The sequence below is a fragment of the Lissotriton vulgaris genome, chromosome 8 (genome assembly GCF_964263255.1).
Source record: "Lissotriton vulgaris chromosome 8, aLisVul1.2, whole genome shotgun sequence".
Lineage (NCBI taxonomy): Eukaryota > Metazoa > Chordata > Amphibia > Caudata > Salamandridae > Lissotriton > Lissotriton vulgaris.
The window spans coordinates 1,125,423,299-1,125,443,843 of NC_141696.1; the positions used below are offsets into that span (position 1 = coordinate 1,125,423,299).

General features: G+C 48.6%; 1 protein-coding gene across 5 annotated transcripts in view; it reads left to right on the forward strand.

The window, feature by feature from the left end:
- Positions 1–20,545, forward strand: part of RCBTB1 (RCC1 and BTB domain containing protein 1) — a 324,966-nt gene that overhangs the window by 82,891 nt on the left and 221,530 nt on the right. For all 5 annotated transcript variants that reach the window (XM_086934962.1, XM_086934964.1, XM_086934966.1 and 2 more), the window contains one exon: positions 13,774–13,924. In XM_086934962.1, coding sequence (XP_086791088.1) covers positions 13,774–13,924 — 151 coding nt within the window. The remainder of the gene's footprint in view (positions 1–13,773; positions 13,925–20,545) is intronic.

The following is a 20,545-nucleotide window of genomic DNA, read 5'->3' on the forward strand; positions in this document are numbered from 1 at the left end:
CCACATTAGACTATGAGAGTGAAATCCTATGTTGTCTGCAGAGATCCAAGTTTGCTCCAATAAGGGCATCCCTTTTTTTTTCATTTAAAAAAAAAATATTTATTGCAGACAATAGAAAAGTTGCATGTTACACGTTTCATAATTACATTCCCAGCGGCTGCAACATATCCAACTCTTAGAAACTCGTACACAGCCTATGAGCCCACATCCCGGAGGCCGGGCGGCGTCAACCATGAGAAAGTGAACAACTTACAGGAAGAGTCAATTGCAGCCGTCTAGTAAGGAGACCTTATGCCTGCTTTTCAATTTTTTAACAACCCCTCGTAGGGAACCCCCCCCCTCAACAATTCCCAACTCGTAGCCATCCTCGGGGCGCAATTATGAGCGACTAGGAGCATCGTAAACCAGCCTACCCTGCCATGCCTATCCACTTCCCTCCCAATATCTTGCAAGCACCTAGGTGGCAGACTAAACACATCAGGAACACCCCTACTTCAATATCCAAGTGGAGCGTCCTCCAAAGTACCAATCCGGGGTGCCCGCAAACGGCCTTACGATATTATGTGCCAAAATCTGAAGGTTCTTTCTACAATGTACCCTAGTGGGTGTAGATGCACCATTCTAAGCTCCTTAATGCTCCTTTCGGTGCTCTCCCCCCTCCCTCCCACCCATCCCAATGTTCCACCACTTCTGCGTGTAACCTGTGTGTCAGTCATCTAGAGCTGTGTCAGGAGTAGTGAGTGTTTAGGAATGCGATGTTTCCTGGATGTGTTGGTGGGGCTCTCCTTCACTATTGTGCTCCCCTTCTTCATCATGGGTCTCTCGGTCTCGAAGGACCTGTAGTAACACCTCCCATGCCGACGCTGCTTCCAATGCTTTGTCGTCCTGCCGCCTACGCGCCGTCTGATACCTAAAGGAGCTTTCGCTGATAGCCCATTTCAGGAATTCAGACACCCATCGTCTGTACAAAGGACCAGTCCTCGCCTTCCAATGTCTAGTAATCTCACGTTTAGCTAATATAAGTCCCATGTCCATAAACTTGCTGGTAGTCCTATTTTTGTGGGTGTGAGGGAACCCATGTAGAATACTGATAGCCATATCAAACTGCAACTGCAACTGCCGTCCCGTCGCCTCCTTCAGTGTATCCCCTATCTCCTTCCAGTAGTCTCCTAGCATTAGACAAGTCCACAGCATGTGGTCAAGTTCGACACCCTCCCTAGAGCATCTAGGGCTCGCTGCCTCGTTCACTCCGAAGTACTTACAAATTTTCCCTGGTGTTAAATACGCTCTGTGGAAATAAAAAAAATGCACAAGTTGGAATCTGGCGTTCCTGGTGCTCTTTCTGGCTCGACACCGTATCTGCTCCCAAGCCGTCTCAGGGATCTCCTTTCCTAAATCAGCTTCCCACTTCAACCCAGTTAAAGGCGGCAAGTTTTCTCGGAGCATTCTAGCATAGAGACAAGTCACCGCTTTGTAAGTACCCGCTGCCATCATGGTATATTGGCAGGCCATAGTTGTTGTGGGTTCCAGTAACCCCTCCTTCCAGTGCGTTTGTATGGCTCTAGTGATCGCGGCATGCATTAAGAATCCTCCCCTCGGCAGATCAAACCTTTCCTGGAGCGTTTGGTAGGGCAGAAGCGCCCCGTCCTCGTATAGATCTCCTATAACGTGTAATCCCGCCTCTTCCCAAGTTTGTAGTTGCGACCAGTCCCCACCATGCGGCAGCGCCGTCACCATTCTTATAGGTATTTCCGGCGCGTACGGGTGACGTACTCCCGCCCGGCGTTGGATCTATTCCAGCAGAGGCGGAACGCTTGCTCCTCCATAGTAAGGTCCTGCAAGTCCAGCTTCTGCTGTAGTGTTATATAAGCTAAGACATGTCGTGGTGTACCTTCCTCCCTTTCCAGATCCGGGCCTCTGAACACTCTTGCTACTTCCTGTGTGAAGAGCTGCAACTGAGCCGCCAAGTAGTAGAGTTCGAAATCGTGAACTGCAAGTCCCCCCTCGTCTTTCGGCCGTATGAGCGTGGTCTGGGCGACCCTACATCTTCCTGTGCCCCAGAGAAATGAGGATATTTGCGATTTTAACAATTTAAAGAGGGAACAGGGTATCCATATAGTCAATGTGCGGAAATAATATAGAAGACGTGGCAGCGCTACCATTTTCAAGAGGGAAATGCGGCCCATCAGTGATAGTGGCAAAGTCGCCCAAAAGGCCATACTGCTCTTCAGTGCATACAACGACCCACGTTACCCTCCAACATGTCCGCCGCTGTGTGGTATATATAGACCCGAGGTATTTCAAACAGGCGGGTTCCCATTTTATCAGTGGGTGTCCGGCGGGCCTGACTTCACCCTGACGCACAGGGAACATACACGTCTTGGACCAATTAACTTTTAGGCCCAAGAGTTCCCAAAAGCGCTGAAGGATCCCCTCCGCCCCAGTCAAGGCCGCTTCCGCATCCTCGAGAAATAATAAAAGATCGTCTGCATACAGGGATATAAAGTGTTGTCCATCTCTGCCGCTTAGCCCTCCATAGTGTTTCCCCGTTCTTATCTCAAAAGCTAGAGGTTCTATGGCTAGGGCAAACAGGAGGGGGGACAACAAGCAACCTTGTCTCGTCCCACGCTCCACAGAGTATTGGTGCAAGATCAGCTTCCCCACTCGCACTCTCGCCACCGCCGAGGCGTACAAAAATTTCGTCCAGCCTATATAACCTTCTCCAAGCCCGAAGCGCCTCAGAACGTTATATAAGTAGTCCCATTCCAAGCTATCAAAAATCAAAAGCTTTCTCTATATCGACGGACAATATCAAGGGCAGCTGCGCTTCAGCGTCATCCTCGCACATGAGACGTATAAGTCTGCGAATGTTCGCAGTGGTGTTGCGCTTGGGGATAAAACCTGATTGATTTTTATGGACTAACGAGGTCATAAATGGTAGCAATCGGGCCGCCAGGATAGTACTAAGAATCTTGTAATCAGTCGTCAACATGGATAACGGCCTGTACGAAGCCACGTCGTCGCTCTCCCTTCCAGGTTTCAGCAGCGGGATCACTAGCGCTTCTCTCATTGATTGGGGCAAGTGGCCTGCTTCCTTGGCTGCCTTGTAAACCTCCAATAACCTCGGCGCTAGTAGATCTATATATTTACCATAAAATTCTATCGGCAGACCATTCTGTCCTGGCGTTTTGTTGCGGGCCATACGCTTTATGGCTCCCCGAATCTCCACCAGTTCTATATCTTTCCCTAGGTCTTCCGCTTGATCATGGTCTATTTGAGGCAGATCTAATCCGTCGAGGAAGGCACCTAGCGCGGGATCCCCGTTCCTCACCATGCTTTTATATAACGTCTCATAGTAGCATGTGAAGCCCTGCAGTATTTCAGCCTGAGTGTATACCACATTGTTACCGTCTCTCTTCAAGGCAAGGATGGGAGAGTGTCGGCGTGTGGGGTTGGCCAACCAAGCCAGCAGTTTGCTCGCCTTATCGCCTTCTGCATGCATCCTCGCCGTGTATGCCTTGTAGTCAAAACTACGGAGTCGATCTACTTCGACAGCCACCTCTTCTCGAGCCGTGCCGACCCTCTCTTGTAGTTCCGGATGCCCAGGTCTTGCTATTTCTACCTCTCGTAGGTTTTTCTCCACCTTATCTAAGTCCACTAGGCGAACCTTCCGTACCCCCGTCTGCTTCCCGATACAGAGCCCCCTTATCACCACTTTGAAGGCGTCCCACTCGGTCGCCCTGGATCCTGTCATGCCAGCATTATCTGCGAAATAATGTGCAATCCCCTGCTCCAGCGCTGCATGGAATAGTGGGTCATCCAGTGTGTCAGGGCGAAGCTTCCAAGTGGGGATGCATGGCGTCTCAGACTTCCAGTCTAAGGTGACCAATAGGGGGTTATGATCTGAGATCGTTCTGGCGAGATATTCAGCGTGCACCACAGTAGGAATCACAAGTGGGTAGCACAATATTGCATCAAGCCGAACATGTAGTTCATGCACATTAGAGAAGTAGGAGTAATCTCGATCAGCCGGGTGCTGCACGCGCCAAGCATCCACCAAACTCCAGCGTGCCTGCCACTCCAGCCTGCCCTTGGCCATTCGGTGAACCGGTGAGTCTCCGAGTGGCGGGTGAGACCTGTCTAGTGAGACATCCGTCACCGAATTGAAGTCCCCTCCAACAATCACCGGGCCCGTCAGATAATGCACCAACGTCCCCGATAATTTCCCCAAGAAAGTTAGTTGTTCAGTGTTGGGTGCATATATGCTGCATAATGTAATGTCGCGGCCCCGCAGTTTCTCCGCCACCGCTACAAATCTACCCTCTGGGTCAAACATCTGTCGGGTCACCTGAAATGGTACTCCAGCTCTAACCCATATCAATGCCCCCTAGCAAAAGCTGAGTAAGTGGTACTAAACACTTGGCCTCGCCATCTGAGCTGCAGCGCTAGACTCTCAGTTGCTGTTAGGTGCGTTTCCTGAAGGAATGCAATCTGGACCCCTCTGCGCGTTAAATAAGTATCGACTTTGTGTCTCCTAGTCATTGTGTGGAGCCCCCTCACATTCCAGGTCATACATCTCAAGTTATCATTATCAGCCATTATCCCACTCTTTCTTACAGCTGGCCAAACCGGGCGTCTCCTCTGCATCAGTGGTGGAACCTACCCAACATTTCCCCGTGATCACTCCCCAACATGTCTCCAGATTCTCACATGTCCAACCCTCCTCTAGAACAAAAAGAAGTGGTTCCCAGTGTAGAACGTCCCCAACAATCCCCCTTCCCCACCCCCCCAGAACAGGACCCAATATCAGACTATCAGTTCCCATCCAAACTCAGGTAAACAACTCAACCTCCCACCTATTCCACAGTCGTCACTGTGGTTGCCTTAAGGGCTAGTGGAGAGTGGCTCCCAACTGAAAGGGAGCTACGCCAGCCCTCCGTCCTCGCTCCCAGTGTCCCCCCATAACTAGCAGCGGTGAACCACCAATTTACGCAGCATTATTATTATTATTATTATGTTTCTTATATAGCGCCTGAATCAACCCCCGAAGGGGTATCTCCGCGCTTGCCTTGGGAACCCGTCCTGGCTTTTCCCTGTGAGATAGCCCCTACAGGGCTTCCCCAAGGTGAAAGCCAGGCATCCCGCCGCGGGGGGCCGTTGTGGAGATTAAGCAAGCTTAATGCCCAGAGTTGCAGAGTGTGAACCCATGATTAGGTCAGGCACCGAAGCGAGAATTATCGAGTCCTTGGACATTTGAGCTCAAGACCCTGCCGCGTCGGGAATTGAACCCTGGTCCCGGGTCTGACCTCTGCTTCAGGGTCTGCCTGCTCTAACCAGTGAGCCACACTTCTCCACCTCGTAGTACTTAACATTAACACATTAACATAACATTAACTCCCCCAGTTACCAGTAGCGTCCGTCCCCGTCTGCTCACGCCTCAAACGTCAAAGATGCTCTCCGCAGTCTGTGGAGTTACTGTCGGGCCTCTGGTACTGTTGACTTCCGAGCCCGTGATGTGGCCTTCGGATGTCGTACCCCGTTTTGAAGGGGAAGCATCCGTCCCCGAAAGTGCCACTACTGCTTGCAGCGCTGTTCTCCTTTCCACCTCCGTTTGGGACACCAAATGTTTCCGAGATCCCTGCCGTCGGCGACGGAATCTTTGTGATTTCCGCAGCTGTGTTGTGCGCCGTTCTTCTTCCTCCATTTTGCTCCGTGCCTGCCTTGTACGTTTCCCACCACGCCCAGGCATTCGCTGACGAAGGGAAAAAGAGCATCACCACCACCACGTAACTTGGCCGGAAAGAGCAGAGAATATTGAATGCCTTCAGTCCTGAGTTCTCGTTTAATGGACAAGAAGGAGGCACGCAGCCGCGGCGTCTCGTAGTTGTAGTCCGGGAATAGTGTCACCTTGCTATTGGCTACCTGAAATGGCCCGCATCACGGGCTCTCTGGAGCAGCAAGTCCCTGTCTTTGTAATGTAGTAACTTGACCACTACCGGTCTTGGCGGCTGACCCGGTCTGGGAGGCCGAGCCGGGGCACGGTGGACTCGCTCAAGCGTGAAGAAGGGGGAGAGGCCTTCTGGCGCCACCGTCGCCTTGAACCAAGTGTCCAGGTAGCCAATCATATCTTCTCCTTCCGTTTTTTCGGGAAGGCCCACTAAGCGGACATTATTGCGCCGGGTTCTGTTTTCGGCGTCTTCGGCCCTTCTCTCCAATGATTGTATGCGGTCTAAAGCCCCCGCTAGTTTCACCTCCATTGCTTTATGGGCAGGGGCCAACTCTTGTAGTGTGTCTTCCGTGGTCTTGACCCTGTCTTTAAGTTTGTCGTGGTCCGCTCGAAGGAGCCCCAGGCCCGACGCCACCTGTGCAATATCCTGCTGTAAAGTGTCTCTTGTTGCCGCAATAGCCTCCAATATGCGGTCTTGGAGTTGTTGCAGGTCTGAAGGCCCCGGGGGAGAGCCCTCCGGTGTTTCCGAGGTCGCGGCCCCGTCCCCCTTTCCCCTGTTCTTCACCATGGTTCTGCAGCGTTTGTCGGGTTGTTACACCCCGCAGGGTGAGTGCGTCTGTGTCCGTGGGTTAGGTAAAGATTCGCAACAAAGGCCCCTGGTGGCCCTCCAATCGTGGGTTTGAGCGCGGCTGCAGGCTCAGTTATATTCAGGCGCGTGGGGCCTACCAGCACAAGTGTCCCAGTCTTTGCGCAGTTCGCAAGCTCCCCACGTTTCAGCCCGCGGTTCTCCTCCCGGCTATGCCGGAGTTCTCCGTGGTTCCCTGGAGTAGGTTGGTCCAGATCGTGGGCAGGAAACGAGCTCCCCACGATCTCTCTGATTTGGCTCCGTGTGGCGTCAACAGAGTGGGCAAATCGGAGTGTTCCTCTACCCAGCAGCGCTCAGCTGTTACACTTGAATGTTAGCGCGCCTCAACTCATGCTCCAGGGCCGTCCTCAGGTTCTGGGCCCGCGAATCCCTTGCATCATTGTCCTCCCAGGCCCGCAACTTCGCTGAGTGCCAATTTACTGCTTTCCCCTGTTGTCGCGACTTGATGGTTCTAGGGTGCTGCTCCGGTCCGCTGCTGTGTCGGAGCTGCGCCTCCAGACATGGGGCGACATTCGTCAGGTTTCGGGAATTTGCGCTGTTCGTGTGTGTAGGGCTGCCCGAATGCAGGTCCAAAGTTCGCTCCCGGGCCCACCCCGGATCGGATCACTCACTCTCGTGGGGCCGAGCAATCAGTTCCCACCTGTTGCTGCGCCGAGTTATCGGCTTCATGCACTGTGGCTCCCCCATGCACCTGCGGCCTCCAGTTCTAACGTCTCTACTTCAAGCCCCAGCGCTCCCACCTGCCATGACAACAGGTCGGGCGGCGTCTCTCAACAGGGCGGGCCGATGCGCAAACGGGTGCGGAGCTCCTCGTGTGCCTGCTAGGATGGGCCTGTGGGTCACTGAGGGGTGTCACCAGTCCAGCTGCGTCTCGTCGCAGCGCCGCGCAGCAGCCAATCGAGGTCCCCAGCCTGTTGCAGTGCCAATGCCAGGGTTGCCTGTATGATGTGGGCCGGCAAGTAGATGTCTCGACAGCCCCCTCGGGCCCTCGGCGTCTCAGGGCACCAGTCCGTTGCTGTTTTTGGACCCCGCGCTTCTTCGTCTCCAGTGCGCTCCTCAATCCAAATACCGGTTCACAGGGGCTATTCTCAGAGCGGTGCCCCCAGCCGTCACGCCCAGGCACCCATTCATTCTTCCTCAGCAGGGCCCCACAATCTAAAGCCAAGGCGTTCTCACAGTGGGCCGTTGCGTAGCGGCTGGAGTCTTCCTGATAGGGGCAGAAAGTCCGTCCGCCTCTCGTCGTTGCGCCGGCCGTCCGTTCCAAGCACCGCTGATCTCGTGTGCATCCCCGTCGAGCAGTCCGATCGGATCTCGCCTCCTCTGGCCAGATGGTGCTTCAGGTATCGTGCCGCCCCGGGGGTGATCAGAGTCTCCTCAGAGCGTTAGCCGCCGCACTGCTTCCACAGATCGGGAGCCCAGTCTTCGCCGCCATTTTGCTGAGCTTCTTCGTGTGTGGTCAGCAACAGAATCGGGCTGAATCCACGTTGGACGAGTTATTGGACCTGTAGCGCTATCAGTAGGGAGCGCGATGGTCACCACTGGCATTCCGGGGCCCGATTCCCCCGGTCTCACCCCTCACCACCAGAGTCTAGTGCTAGCGATCGGCAGTTTCGGTGACTGCCGCCATGACAGGCCTCCCCTGCTCTCCGGCTCCGCAGTTGCTCCGCTCGGCCCGATTGACCGCCGGCGGTTCCCGTTTTTGTTCGCAGGGGTGCCGCTATGATCACTCCGGTCTCCGGTGCTCAGAAAAGTGCAATTGCGTGGTTCATCTCACCATTTTAGCAGGATTATATGGGGATCGGGCGCGGAGCTCCAAGCTCACGCCGCCATTCCCTCCGGCGTCCAAGCCACGCCCCCTCCAATAAGGGCTTCCCTCAACTCTGCTGCAAGGCTCCTCACTAGATCGAAAAGGTACAGCCACATCACTCCAGATCTGAAGGCACTAAATTGGCTCCCTTACGAGGCAAGGATTCAGATGAAAATTGCGTGCATGACCCACAAAGCCCTACACTTAATACACCAAAGTACCTAGCTGACAAAATGGAACTGTCCGGTGGTGGCAAATCATCTAGAAGCACCAGCACCTTACTGTTGAAACCTCAAAAATTTTGAAAAAAGAAAACCTACAACTGAACCTTGAATCACTTCATTCAAAAAAAGAAGTCAAACTGTTGTAATCAACAAATCTCTACCCTGAACCCACAAACTCATTCTCTTGATACTGATCTGAAGCTGTTCTCCAACCAGGAAAGGCACGCCGTCTGAGTACTGGTTTATAACCAACTGCCCCACTCCCGATTTGCAACGGACATTGTCAGTGTTCATGTTTCTTGGTTATCTATTTTCTGCTTATTGAACTAATCTTTAAAGTGCTCTGATAACCTTCTAGTGTCAAGTTCGGGACAACCTCAGAGCAACCTCTTCTTCCTTTTAAGAAGGCCCTCACAGCCACACTGCTAGACTTTGGCAAAAACCAAGATCTTGCCCTTGAATGAACATGCAGATTGTAAGGAAGCATAGAACCACTCTGGTGTACCCCGCCTTCCTCCTTCAGTACCCCACCCCAAAGAGCCAGGAAGTCCAGGCCTCAGGAAGTCACCTCAACCCAAAAACGTTTTTGACTACTCCACCAGACAGAAAACCAAAATGCGTTAAAGTGATGGCACTCGCTAAAAAGAATGTTCTCAGACAGTTTTTTTTTTCAATTTGTTGAACATTAGTTGCCTCCTGAGGAGATACTAGCATGCTTTATGGGACATGGTGGTAGACACCTTGCCAGATGTCCCTGTTGACATCCGTCGCAACTTCCAGCACCTCATTCAGGATGTGCAGGATGCAGCGAAGTACTCCATCCGATCGAGTCTGATCACCACTAACCGCTTGGGTGGAGCAGTCGGGACCAGTGTTGTGTGAATTCGCTACACCAGCTTTATGTGCAACTTCCAAAAGTATCTTAATATCATGTCATTTGATGGCGCATGTCTCTTTGTAGGTGGATTCAGCAATAGAGTGCGTTAAAAAGAGCAATGTGAACGCTCTCTGTCCTGGGTTGGCATGCCTTTTCGGTGGTTTAACCAGTAGACTTACCCGTTTCAAGGCTTGGGAGTAATAACAGCAGAGGCAGTGACACACCTTGCCTCAACAACAAAAGGCCTCCTAAGTCCTCTGAGGCAGAAGACTGGGATCCAGCGACCAATATCCAAGCCCCAAGGAATAGTCTACTTCTCAATTCCCAGCCTCTCCCCCCAGCAGCCGCTGCAAATCCACTTAAATTGTCCCTCTACAGCGCACAATCGCCTGGCAGGAGGCATTGTCAGCTTCTACTTCCTCAGGTGGAGAAGCATCACATCCAACAAGTGGGGAGCTCCAGATTGTGCAGAATGGTTTAGCCATCCCTTCCTATCACACTTTGCCTACATGCCTCCAACTTCACCTTCTGGAGTGCCATTTATTCATGCTCCAGGGGGACATTCACGCTCTATTGACCAAGGGAGGCAGGACTGGTTGTTCTTCACACTACTGTTTAGTGCCAAATAAAAACATAGGCCTCCACCCTATCCTCAGCCTTCACTCTTAAACTCTGGAAGGACAAGTTCAAATGCTCATCTTGGCCCAAGTCCTGTCTACTCTGGATCCAGGAGACTGTATTGTGGTGTTGGATCTACAGAATGCCTATTTCGATATTCCCTTCCTGCAGTCCCACAGACGCTTTCTGCGGTTTCAGGTAGGTCGCAAGCACTTTCAGTTTTCTGTGCACTCCCTTGACTGTACAGTGATGGTGGTGGTCGCTGCCATTCTGCAGAGGTTGAGAAAACTAGTCTTCCCGTAACTCAGTGACTGGTTGCTGAAGGTGGGGTTGCCTCAAATAGTTGTAATCCATTGCCAGCTGATGGCCTGCCTGTTAACATTGTTGGGCTTTTCCATCAACGTGCCAAAGTCGCATCTGACTCCTTCACAAAGGCTCCTCCTCATTGGAGCCATCCTGGACCATGTCCTCTTCCCAGGACTGTGATCCCAATGTCTCATTCATCATGAAGGCATGCCAAAGGCAAGCCCGTCTGTGCCCGTTCCGCAGCCAGTGCCAGTCACTATTTTTGTTCTGCCTCCGGTAAAGCCCATGCATTAGATTTTTTTTAAACGTTTAAACTCTATTTGAAACTGTAGTTATTGTTATCTTCATCCCAATTTGCTACAATGAACGGTTTCCTGTTATAAGTGTAGAGTGGAGTTTGGGACTCATGGGGAGCCTACTTTAATTAGACCATCTAGTGTCACTTCGTCCTCATGTTTATTACAGGTAGGATTAATTTTATGCTCGATCCCTGAGCAAGCATGCTCAGGAAGTACATGACTTAATATTGCCTTATAGCCACCGTTGCGGGCAATACCGACCATTAATTTCAATGTTTCAGCTCAAGCCTTTAACAAAGGAGAGGGACTTTAATGCCAGTATAGCCCTGATACGAAGGGCAATAAAGCTGTTAGAACAATCCGCCACTAGAGAGCCAAATGTTCTAAAAAAAAAAAACAAAGGCCTCATGGAGCCCAAGGGGATTGAAATCGGGCTCTGTGAGTCCTTTGTTCACAGCACCAGCTGTGAAGGACAACATTGGGATGTTAAAGCTCCGGGCTTCTACCGGCCAGTAGAAGCCCGGAGCACTCGATTGTTTTCAACTGTGCTTCCAACATACCAATGTTCTAATAACTGATAACCAGCTCAATGTCCTGTTTATTACAGAAACCTGTCTAAAGCCAAGGGCTAATCCTAACATCATGACCGCTCTTCCTCCAGCGTTCATGATTGTTCGGCAGGATAGTGAGGAATGTCGTGGGGGCGACATAGCCATGATCTTTCAGGACTCCTGACAATGTAATCTTTTTGAAATTGCTCCACATGTAGGAGCAGAAAACGTAGGTTTTTCGCTTAAAGTGAATCCTTCTTTGTCAATTGCAGGATGCCTGCTTTACCACTCCCTGGTCTGGATAAGATTTCCTCTCCTCGCTAGGTGGTGTACTCGCTTCTCCCCTAGTCCGGTTTGTCAACTTCATGGCCTTGAGTTATTTGAATTTTCATGTTGACTATTTTACAAACCCTGAAGTTAATAATCTGATTGATACTCTCAAAACATTAGGTCTCAACCAAAGGATTCTGGCTCCCACCCTTGGCTGGGTGGAATTTTGTTCAAACCATCTTGAGCTCTATGTTGAAAGCCTTATCCCTCAATCCTGAACAGATCACAGTCTAATTCTGTTTAAATTAGCTGATACTACTCCCAATATACAAAAACATCAAAGTGAGGAATTTGAAAATTCGTAAATGGCGAGCCATTAGATCTAGCCCAGACTTAATCCCTAGCCTCACTAACATTGCCCCATTCCAGATTGGGAACCTTCGAGAGGATCTCAAGCCATTTAATAAGTGGATCCAAAATTCTGCTTCAGAATTAGCCTCTCCCATGCCTCCCCAAAACAGCCACTCAAAAGTCTCAGCACTGAGATTCTCCCCACCACTGACAGAGTCTTTGCACCAATGTAAAACATTAGAATGGATATGGCGCCTAACCTACAAGCAGGATGCTCTTGATCCTTTTAGGGCTGCCAATGACCAACAAACCAGGCAGAGTGGAGTTGTGGGTTCTGTGCCTGGAGGTCCTGCGCGACTGGAAGTGACTGAATAACCAAGGAATATCTCTGTCGCTCAGCACTTGGAAGGATCTTTCTCTCCTGTACGCCTTTCCTTCTCCACCTGTTCTGACCAGAGTTCTCAAGAAGATCAGCACAAATCATCCTACTGGCCTTGGGCATCTGTCCTCTGCTCCAGCTTCCCCTTTGGTAAGATCTCCTAACACAGCATCAGGGAAGAGTCCTGCATCTGAACCTGTACAACGTGCACATCTGTGAATGCAGATGTGCTGGCGACAGTTGATGCCTTCTGATCTTCCTCGTGAAGTAGTTGGTCTTATCTTGTTAGCCTGGCACCCCTTCACAGACACTGTTTTCACAGGACTCTAGGATAGGTTATTTGTATGGTGTTCTTACTGCAGCATCCAGCCTTTACAAGCACAGTTAGCTGATATACTGTCATTTTGGCTTTCATGCAGACCTTGGTGTGGTGATAATTAATGGTACTTGCAGCCCTCTCTGGCTTTTTATACCTACCTGGCCAGCTATTATTGTTCAAATGGCATGTTCGGAAAGGGGTGATTCATATATTCAGACTAAAACCTTTTGTGATGCTTCAGTGGGACATTCATTTGGTTCTCACTTATCTTGTGTGTGCGCCCCGTTTGAACCAATGCACAGCTGTTCTCTCAGCCTCATCACACTGAAGACCATCTTCCTCATAGCAATTACGTCACCTTGTCTTGTGAGTGAGCTACAAGCTCTGTCTGCCTAGCTATATTTCCCATCTTCCCAGATAAGGCGATATCAGGACAAAAGTAGCATTTCTACCAAAGGTCGTCACGCCATTCCATATGAGGCAGTGTATAACCCTGCCAACTTTCTTCACCGTAAGTCAACCCTCTTAACGAGTAGCAAAAACTCCATTGCGTTGATCCGAAGAGAGCTTCACTGATTGCACCAAGGAACACCTACATTATCATCCTTATTATTTTACCACTGAATAGGGTGTTTTAAAAACATAAATTGGCCTTCCATTAACCTTAACATATTTTGGTAATGTACATTTAATTTGGAGAACACCATAGTGAAAGACAGCTTGGCTACGTGCTAGGTATTTTTATAATCCACTTTTTGTATTTAATATATGTTAGGGACACTGCGCGAGACCAATGTGCAGTTTGCTTTTCCAGGTCTTTTACCTGCAAGGTGTTAACCTGGATACATTCAACAGTTGTATGAGTTGTGCAGATCTTGTTAGCTGGTTTTTATTCATCTTTCTTGAGGCAGCTTTAGTGTTGCTTCTGATTAGTCATGCATCAAGTAGAGAATAAAACCGAGTCCCCAAACCCTAAAGTTGTACACATCGTTGTAGTTCCAGAGTTCACAGAAATTCTTCTGTTTAAAGTACATGATATGAGGACTTGGACTGAATGTGATTTAATCGTGTTTTGTAGACCTTGCCAGGGAATATAATGTTTATATGTATTGGGGTGTTCTTGTTGCTTTGAAATTGTGATTTTTAGTAAGTAATCCAGTGTCATGTTATGTTTTATAGGTGTATGCATTTGGGTTAAATTGCAGTAATTGTCTTGGGACTGGAGACAACCAAAGCACAATTGTTCCAAAGAAATTAGAAGTGCTGTGTGGTAAGAAAATAACCAGTTTAAGTTATGGAAGTGGTCCCCACGTGATCCTGAGCACTGAAGGTGAGCCAATAAAAATCCACCACTTCACTTTTGATTTTTCTATCCAGTATAAACTGTGAGCCTAAACATCACCAACTATTTTTCTGGACCCAGTGTTCTACTCTTGTCTTGTTCATGCATTTGTCGAAAGTAAAGAATTATTTAGGTGAAATGCTGCTGCGCCAGCTGGATAGCCAGAGCTTTTACCATACATTCTTCATTTGCTTTATAGAAATGGTGAGACGCACTCTGCCACAACATCCCTTGTGCCCGCACTTGGTTCTGGACTTCCCTGCACTACTTTATTTTTGACCTTCCATTTAACCTGAATTAATTGCTGTTTGGAAAGTCAACTTGCTCCCACTTGTTTTTCGGAGGGATCTATATTTGCCTTTTGGACCTTGAATTGTTCCATTTGGTATTGCTTTGTTTTACGCTTTTGGGCAGAACTCATGTGCTGGTCTTTTTATTATTCTTTGTTATGCCTTGTCAGTACTAATAGTTGACACTACATTGCTAGCTGTGTCAGTCACATTTTGCTCCGCCCACCACAGCATACAGCACGGTCTGTGGGTCAGGCCACTTCGTCATGTGTCCATCTTCAGTTTAAGTGATGGCATTATGCTTGTGCACAATGTGCCCATATGCCTTTCAGTGCCAGGGCTTGTGGGCCAATGTGTCATTCACTTTTAGGTCTGACCTATTTAAATTAGTCTGCATCAGGAGCTTAACATAAAAAGTACCCAATTATTATTATTGTTTGCAGCTTTCTATTGTGACTTTCTGCCACACTCGAGCAGCAGTAAATATCGGTAGCCCACATTCGCTCCTGCAACTTGTCATCTCCCCACCCTCTAAGGTAGCAGTCCTGCTATCTTGGTGCAAAGGATGAAATCATGGCTTTTCAGTCTGGGGCAAGGAAGAGGTTTCGGGAATCCCATCCAATCCAAAGACATCTTACACACTAGCACTGCTATCGTGGTACATGGTTGTCACGAATCAGGCATTCAAAAGTCTGCTCCTGACACAGCAAGAAGGTGAATGTGGTGATTGTCTTGAAATGATAACTTAATAATCATTACTTAGTAGCAACATTGCTATTCAAGAGGATACGTTGCAAAGTACACCTCCCCGAAAGAGGCGGTAGTCTTTATTGTAGATAATCCACTGACCTTGGCAGGAGAGCAGGCCTTGCTATTCACTGGTTCTGTTCAAGAAGAAGGGAACACTCATTGTGCTGTCCTTCCAGAATACACTGAAGGACAAAACGACGGGATATTGAATACATGGCAGCCCAGCCAACACCAGAATTGTCTTTTTAAACCAATGTTTTTAATGTGTATGATTTATTATGTGCGCACTTTCCACTTCCTGTGTTTACATCAGGACAAAAAACAGATTAGTGCTTTTTTTTAATGACACTTTAAGGTATTAGGGCCTCCTACAGGCTTCATTCAGAACTAAATACATGTGACTAAACTGCAAATAGTGTACACAAACAAGGGGGGAGTTCGAAGATATTAGGGCTGGGGCCACCCTCCAAAGCCAGACATGTGTGAACAAAAATAAATGCCCAACCTTATGTTGCGTGGAGTTATATACTTCCTTGTTCCTTCACTTCGGAAAAACAAAGGTTTTCGTAAAATCCTCACCCACCAGGGTTATCCCTTGGTGGCATGCTTTATCATAGGGTCCATCCCGTTCGGCTACGAAACGGGCGTGCTGTGACCAGACAAAGTGCGCGGGAGCACTGAATGTAATGACTATGTGAGGCAGGTGATTTTGCTAGGGAGGAGTGAGGTAAAGGAAGGCGTGTGTTTAAAAATAACTGGCTAGTGGGTGATGTTGCCTTTATTCTGACCCCTAGTCAGTATGATTAAAAACAGTGGAACGACTCATGGGAATAATGTGCCCAAATCTTAATGGTCAACATGTTTCTAGCCTACTCGTACGGCTATTCTTCAGGACCTAGTATGTGATAATTGCAGTGTTAGAAGTGTGCGGGAACGGAAGGGCACGGCGTGCCCCTACTTTTAAAAATTATGCTAGTCCGTTCCCCTACTTCTTGTTTTAAAAAAAGCATACCGGGAACTTTCTTTTTTTCTGCCTGTGTGGTGCAACGTGCACATTGAGGAAGGCCTCTGCAGTGCGCCCGACCTCCTCCCCTTCCCCTCTGTGTCTAGCCTAGGGGCCTGCAAAGTGACACTGAAAGGGCTATCTCTGATGGCCCTGCTGCTGCCGTGAGCCAGTGATTCACACCTCATTTTGTGAGGATGCTGCCTGCCTGCCCCCACTGCGTGACCAATACAATGGTCACATCAGGAATCGTTGGCCCGATTTCGAGGGGTGCAGGATGGAAGCCTCATTGTCCTGGCAGACTGGAACGTGCCGCTTATCGATCGCTGCTGACTTGAAAGGACCCAGGAGGATACTTTGGTGTCACGCAGACTGAGGGACGCCAGCTGGGAAAGAAGACCAGCATTTGCAATGCAATAGGTCTCGCATTTACATGAGTTTGAGTTATTGACATTGCAAATGACAATGCCTTTTATTTTCTCGTTTTTAACACATAAATAAAAGGCATTGTCATTTGCAATGCCAATAGCTTAAACTTGCGTAAATGCGAGACCTAATGCATTGCAAATGCTTGTTTTAAATGTCTTGGGCTGCTCAAGTCCTAGATCTCCTCTCTACATGAGCTCGTGATCAGTGTTCTACTGCATGTGTTTTTCTTCAGCACCCTCCTGGCATTATATTGTCAATGAATGAGGTGTGAATGTAGGTGAACAGGAGAAAGACACTGATCCCAGCGAACATGCAGTAATTAGTGGCTGCCGATGTAGGATTCCACCTTTAAGTGATCTGAATGGTACTTATTAATTCCTGTAGTAAATTGCGTGCACTCAGTTGCTATTTTGGCTTGGGCAGAGCTGCTTTGGTTGCATATTTTTGTAACATAGGCCAGTGTTTAATACCTCTCCTGAGCACATAGTGATAAGGTGTGTACTGCATATGCACTATTGGTCTATTTACTTCTGCCTCTCGCAGGACAGTGTAAAGGAAACTAACACTAGGAATGCAGCATCAATGAACATGCAGTGATTATATGCCTTAAACGTATGAGTTCACTTATACTGGTGCTTTAATTGCCACTAATTTATGCGGGGAGTGAACACGCATGAACATGTGATAGACACTGATCACAAAAGGATGACGTGAAAGAAATATGTAGGTAATAATTTCTGTTGTTGTTTGATTTATATCTATTTCTGTATTTTTGTGTATGTCATGGCGGTTCACAGCATGGATATAGCTTAGGCCTGGGTCGATTCGGTGGGTTCCAGAGAAGTCAAAAGGTTACGAACCGCTGCCGTAGACCATTATTTCTTATTAATCCAAATGTGTTTCTCTTGAGTCTCTGGCTTTCCTTCACTCATTATTTATTCTCTTTCGTGGGTTTGGTAATGTTCTGAACAGACTCGGGCTGTAAGCTGCAATGCAATCTGGGCCTGGTGTATGCAATGACCAGATAATAAATAATGCAGAAAAGAAGAGTATCTTTAACAGCTCTATTTTTCCTCACACCGTAATTATCTTACAGTCAACCTATATTTGTTGTCCAGCAGTGACCCTCCAGAAATGGTAATCTACTCTAGTGTTTCCTAGTTCTGTGGCTGCGACCTTAATGGGGTCACGTCGAGGGTGCCTGCAATCATTTGCACGGACCAGGCCAGTCAGTTGTACCTCTCCAACGTCTACACTGGGGTGAGGAACTCGTATGCACCCAATAGCATCGACACTGATCATCCCATTTTTGCAAGATCACCAAGTGAAAATGTATCATCAAAGGCTACAAAGGGCTTCATAGCTCAAAGTAATATTTGCAACGTACTGTATAGCACGTATCATTAGATTGAGGTGTCATAAACGCGTGTGTATTACAGACTCCCCAATACAACTAATGTGGTATATTCAAGATCAGCCTCGCATGGGAGTTTTGGTAAGTTTGTGGGCGGATGGAGTGGTGGGGAGAGTGTGTGTGCACGCATGCCTTTATATTCTGACGACCTGCCCACCACCCCTTCAGAATTGTGACCTCATTTGAAACGTTTAATGTAATTTTATGCTCTCCTAGTGGGTGTACACTCGGCAACGGCCTTATGCCGTCTTGTCACAGACAGACAAGCTACATGTGACTCAGTGGTACGTGAAGATATGAAATTAACTGTGTTACGTCCACAGTTTTCAACCGTTTCAGCATTACGGCACACGCTTCATGTAAGGGCACAATGCTTATACATTGCCCACCTCCCACTGTGCATGCCTCCTTCCGGGCACAGCCCCACAGAGTCAAGGGGTGCAGCTGCTCTGCGGGAAGCCCCACCCTTTCCCTATTTAGTAAGGTCCGCTGGGACAGTGCGAGTTTCACTCAGTGGGGCAAAAGGGTGTTTGGTGGTGGTAGGATGTGGCACTATGGCCAGAGCTACAGAATTTGGAACTGGGGATCCTGGTTCAGCCTTCATGCCTAGTCCATCAGACCACTCCTGAGGGAGCACATTCCCATGATCGAGTTTAGAAGGCCTTACTAGACCTTAGAAGCCCTGGTCACTTAGCACCAGCAGGTGAACCCTACCGGTGGCCAGTGTGGGTTAACCTTGAAGCCCTGTCCACCACAATCCATACTGAAGTTCACCTCCAGTCTTGTGGGCAGGCCTACAAAGCAGCACACCCTAGAGCAGCAGTTACTTTGTCACTGAGGTCACAGGACCCTTGGGGCCAGTCCACCTCACCCATTGGTGCCTCCATTGGTATTATTCCAGTAGTATTCACCAGGGATTTGCAATGCAGAATATGCATGCACACCAGACAAAGGAGCATGTATTGAAGGGCCTTGCGTCATGCTTGCACCTTGCTATGTGGTACATGCACAATGCAGAGCTCCAAGTCCTGTTTTAAAAGCCACGTAAAGCCACTTAGCATGTCTTTAAACAACTTCATAGATATTGAGTAGTGCAACGCAGCACAAACTGCTGCATTGCCTTACTGTGTGCAAGGGAGGTGTTGCGGTAGGTGTTGCATGGGAGACTGATTTTGTAACTGGGGACTGGTTTTGCAGCAATGCTGCAACATCGGCCCCCAGTAACAAAACCAGCAGAACTGTGCAGCATTATGACTCACTTTTAAAAATGCATAAATCACTGCAGAGTTCCTTGTAAACCCAATAGTTTTCCTGCAACAATAAAAGTCTCCCACGTAACTCCCACAGTTTTTGATGCATTCACAGATTTACAAGGACTTGTAATCCTGGGAATGCGTCAAAATCTTGTGCTGCCCCAGGGGAGGCATAACTATGAGAAATATCTTTATTTCTCCTTGTTTTTTTTTTCCTCTTTCAAAGGGTGCTTTATTCTACAGCACACATAGAAAGAGGGAAAAGCCTCTCAAGATTGTTTTTGTGCAGGATGGTGCCCCTTCCTGTACCAAAGCAATCCTGCATGCAACGGAGGCACCCTTGCACCATGGGTCAAGGGTGCCTGCCTTGGTGCTAGACTGTCGAAATGGTGCCAGCGCAGGGGGAAATTACAGGAATTCACAATATTGGATAAATACCGTGCATGCTTGCCCTTTCCCTGTGATACAGGGCAGTGCAGCACAGTAACTTGCTGTGCTGCCCAGCCCCACCATTCCCATAAATATGCTGCTAAGCTCACAAACTTCATGGTCTCTCTGCTTCATACACAAGCACTTTTAGCATGTGCTGCCTGCTTTGGGGCCACTGCAATTATGCAGCAATGGAGGACAACATTATGTTGCAGTGTTGACTAAATTATGCAGCAAAAAAGACTGCAGTGATACTTTATTATTTTTACACATACTAATAGTCTCTCGAAAGCTTTCGCCTCATTAATCCCAGTGTAACATGCAAATGCAGTGGTGAGAAAGGTGACCAGTCAACCTTTACTATATACAAAAACAGGGGGTACACACTCTCTGCAACTGTCCCAGCTTGCACAGAACATTTGGAGATGGGACATTCCTCAAAATATACATCTGTTGGCAGAACACCTTCCAGGAGTTCACAATCAGATAGCAGATCTGTTAAGTCGGCAGTCACAACAGATTCACGAATGGGAACTACATCCACAAGTTCTTCAGCCATTCTTCCAGAGGTGGGGTCATCCACACATAGATCTGTTTGCCACCCACGAAAATGCAAAATGCCCAACCTTCGCTGCCAGATTTCCACACCCATTGTCCAAGGGCAATGCGATATGGATGAACTGGTCAGGCAGATTTGCATACGCTTTTCCGCCTCTCCCACGGATTCCATTAGTAGTGCGCAAGCTCAGACAACCGTCTCTCAAACTAATCCTGGTAGCTCCCTCATGGGCATGCCAACCATGGTTCACCACACTGTTGGATCTCTCTCTGGTTCCACATCAAAAGTTACAACTCTCACCCTCCATGTTAACACAGAACCATGGAGAAATCAGACACCCAGACTCAAAACAACTGAATTTTGCGATCTGGCTCCTGAAGTCTTAGAGTTTGGTTATCTAAACCCACCACCAGACTGTATGAACATCATTAAAGAGGCTAGGAAACCCACTACCACAGCGTGTTATGCCGCTAAATGGAAAA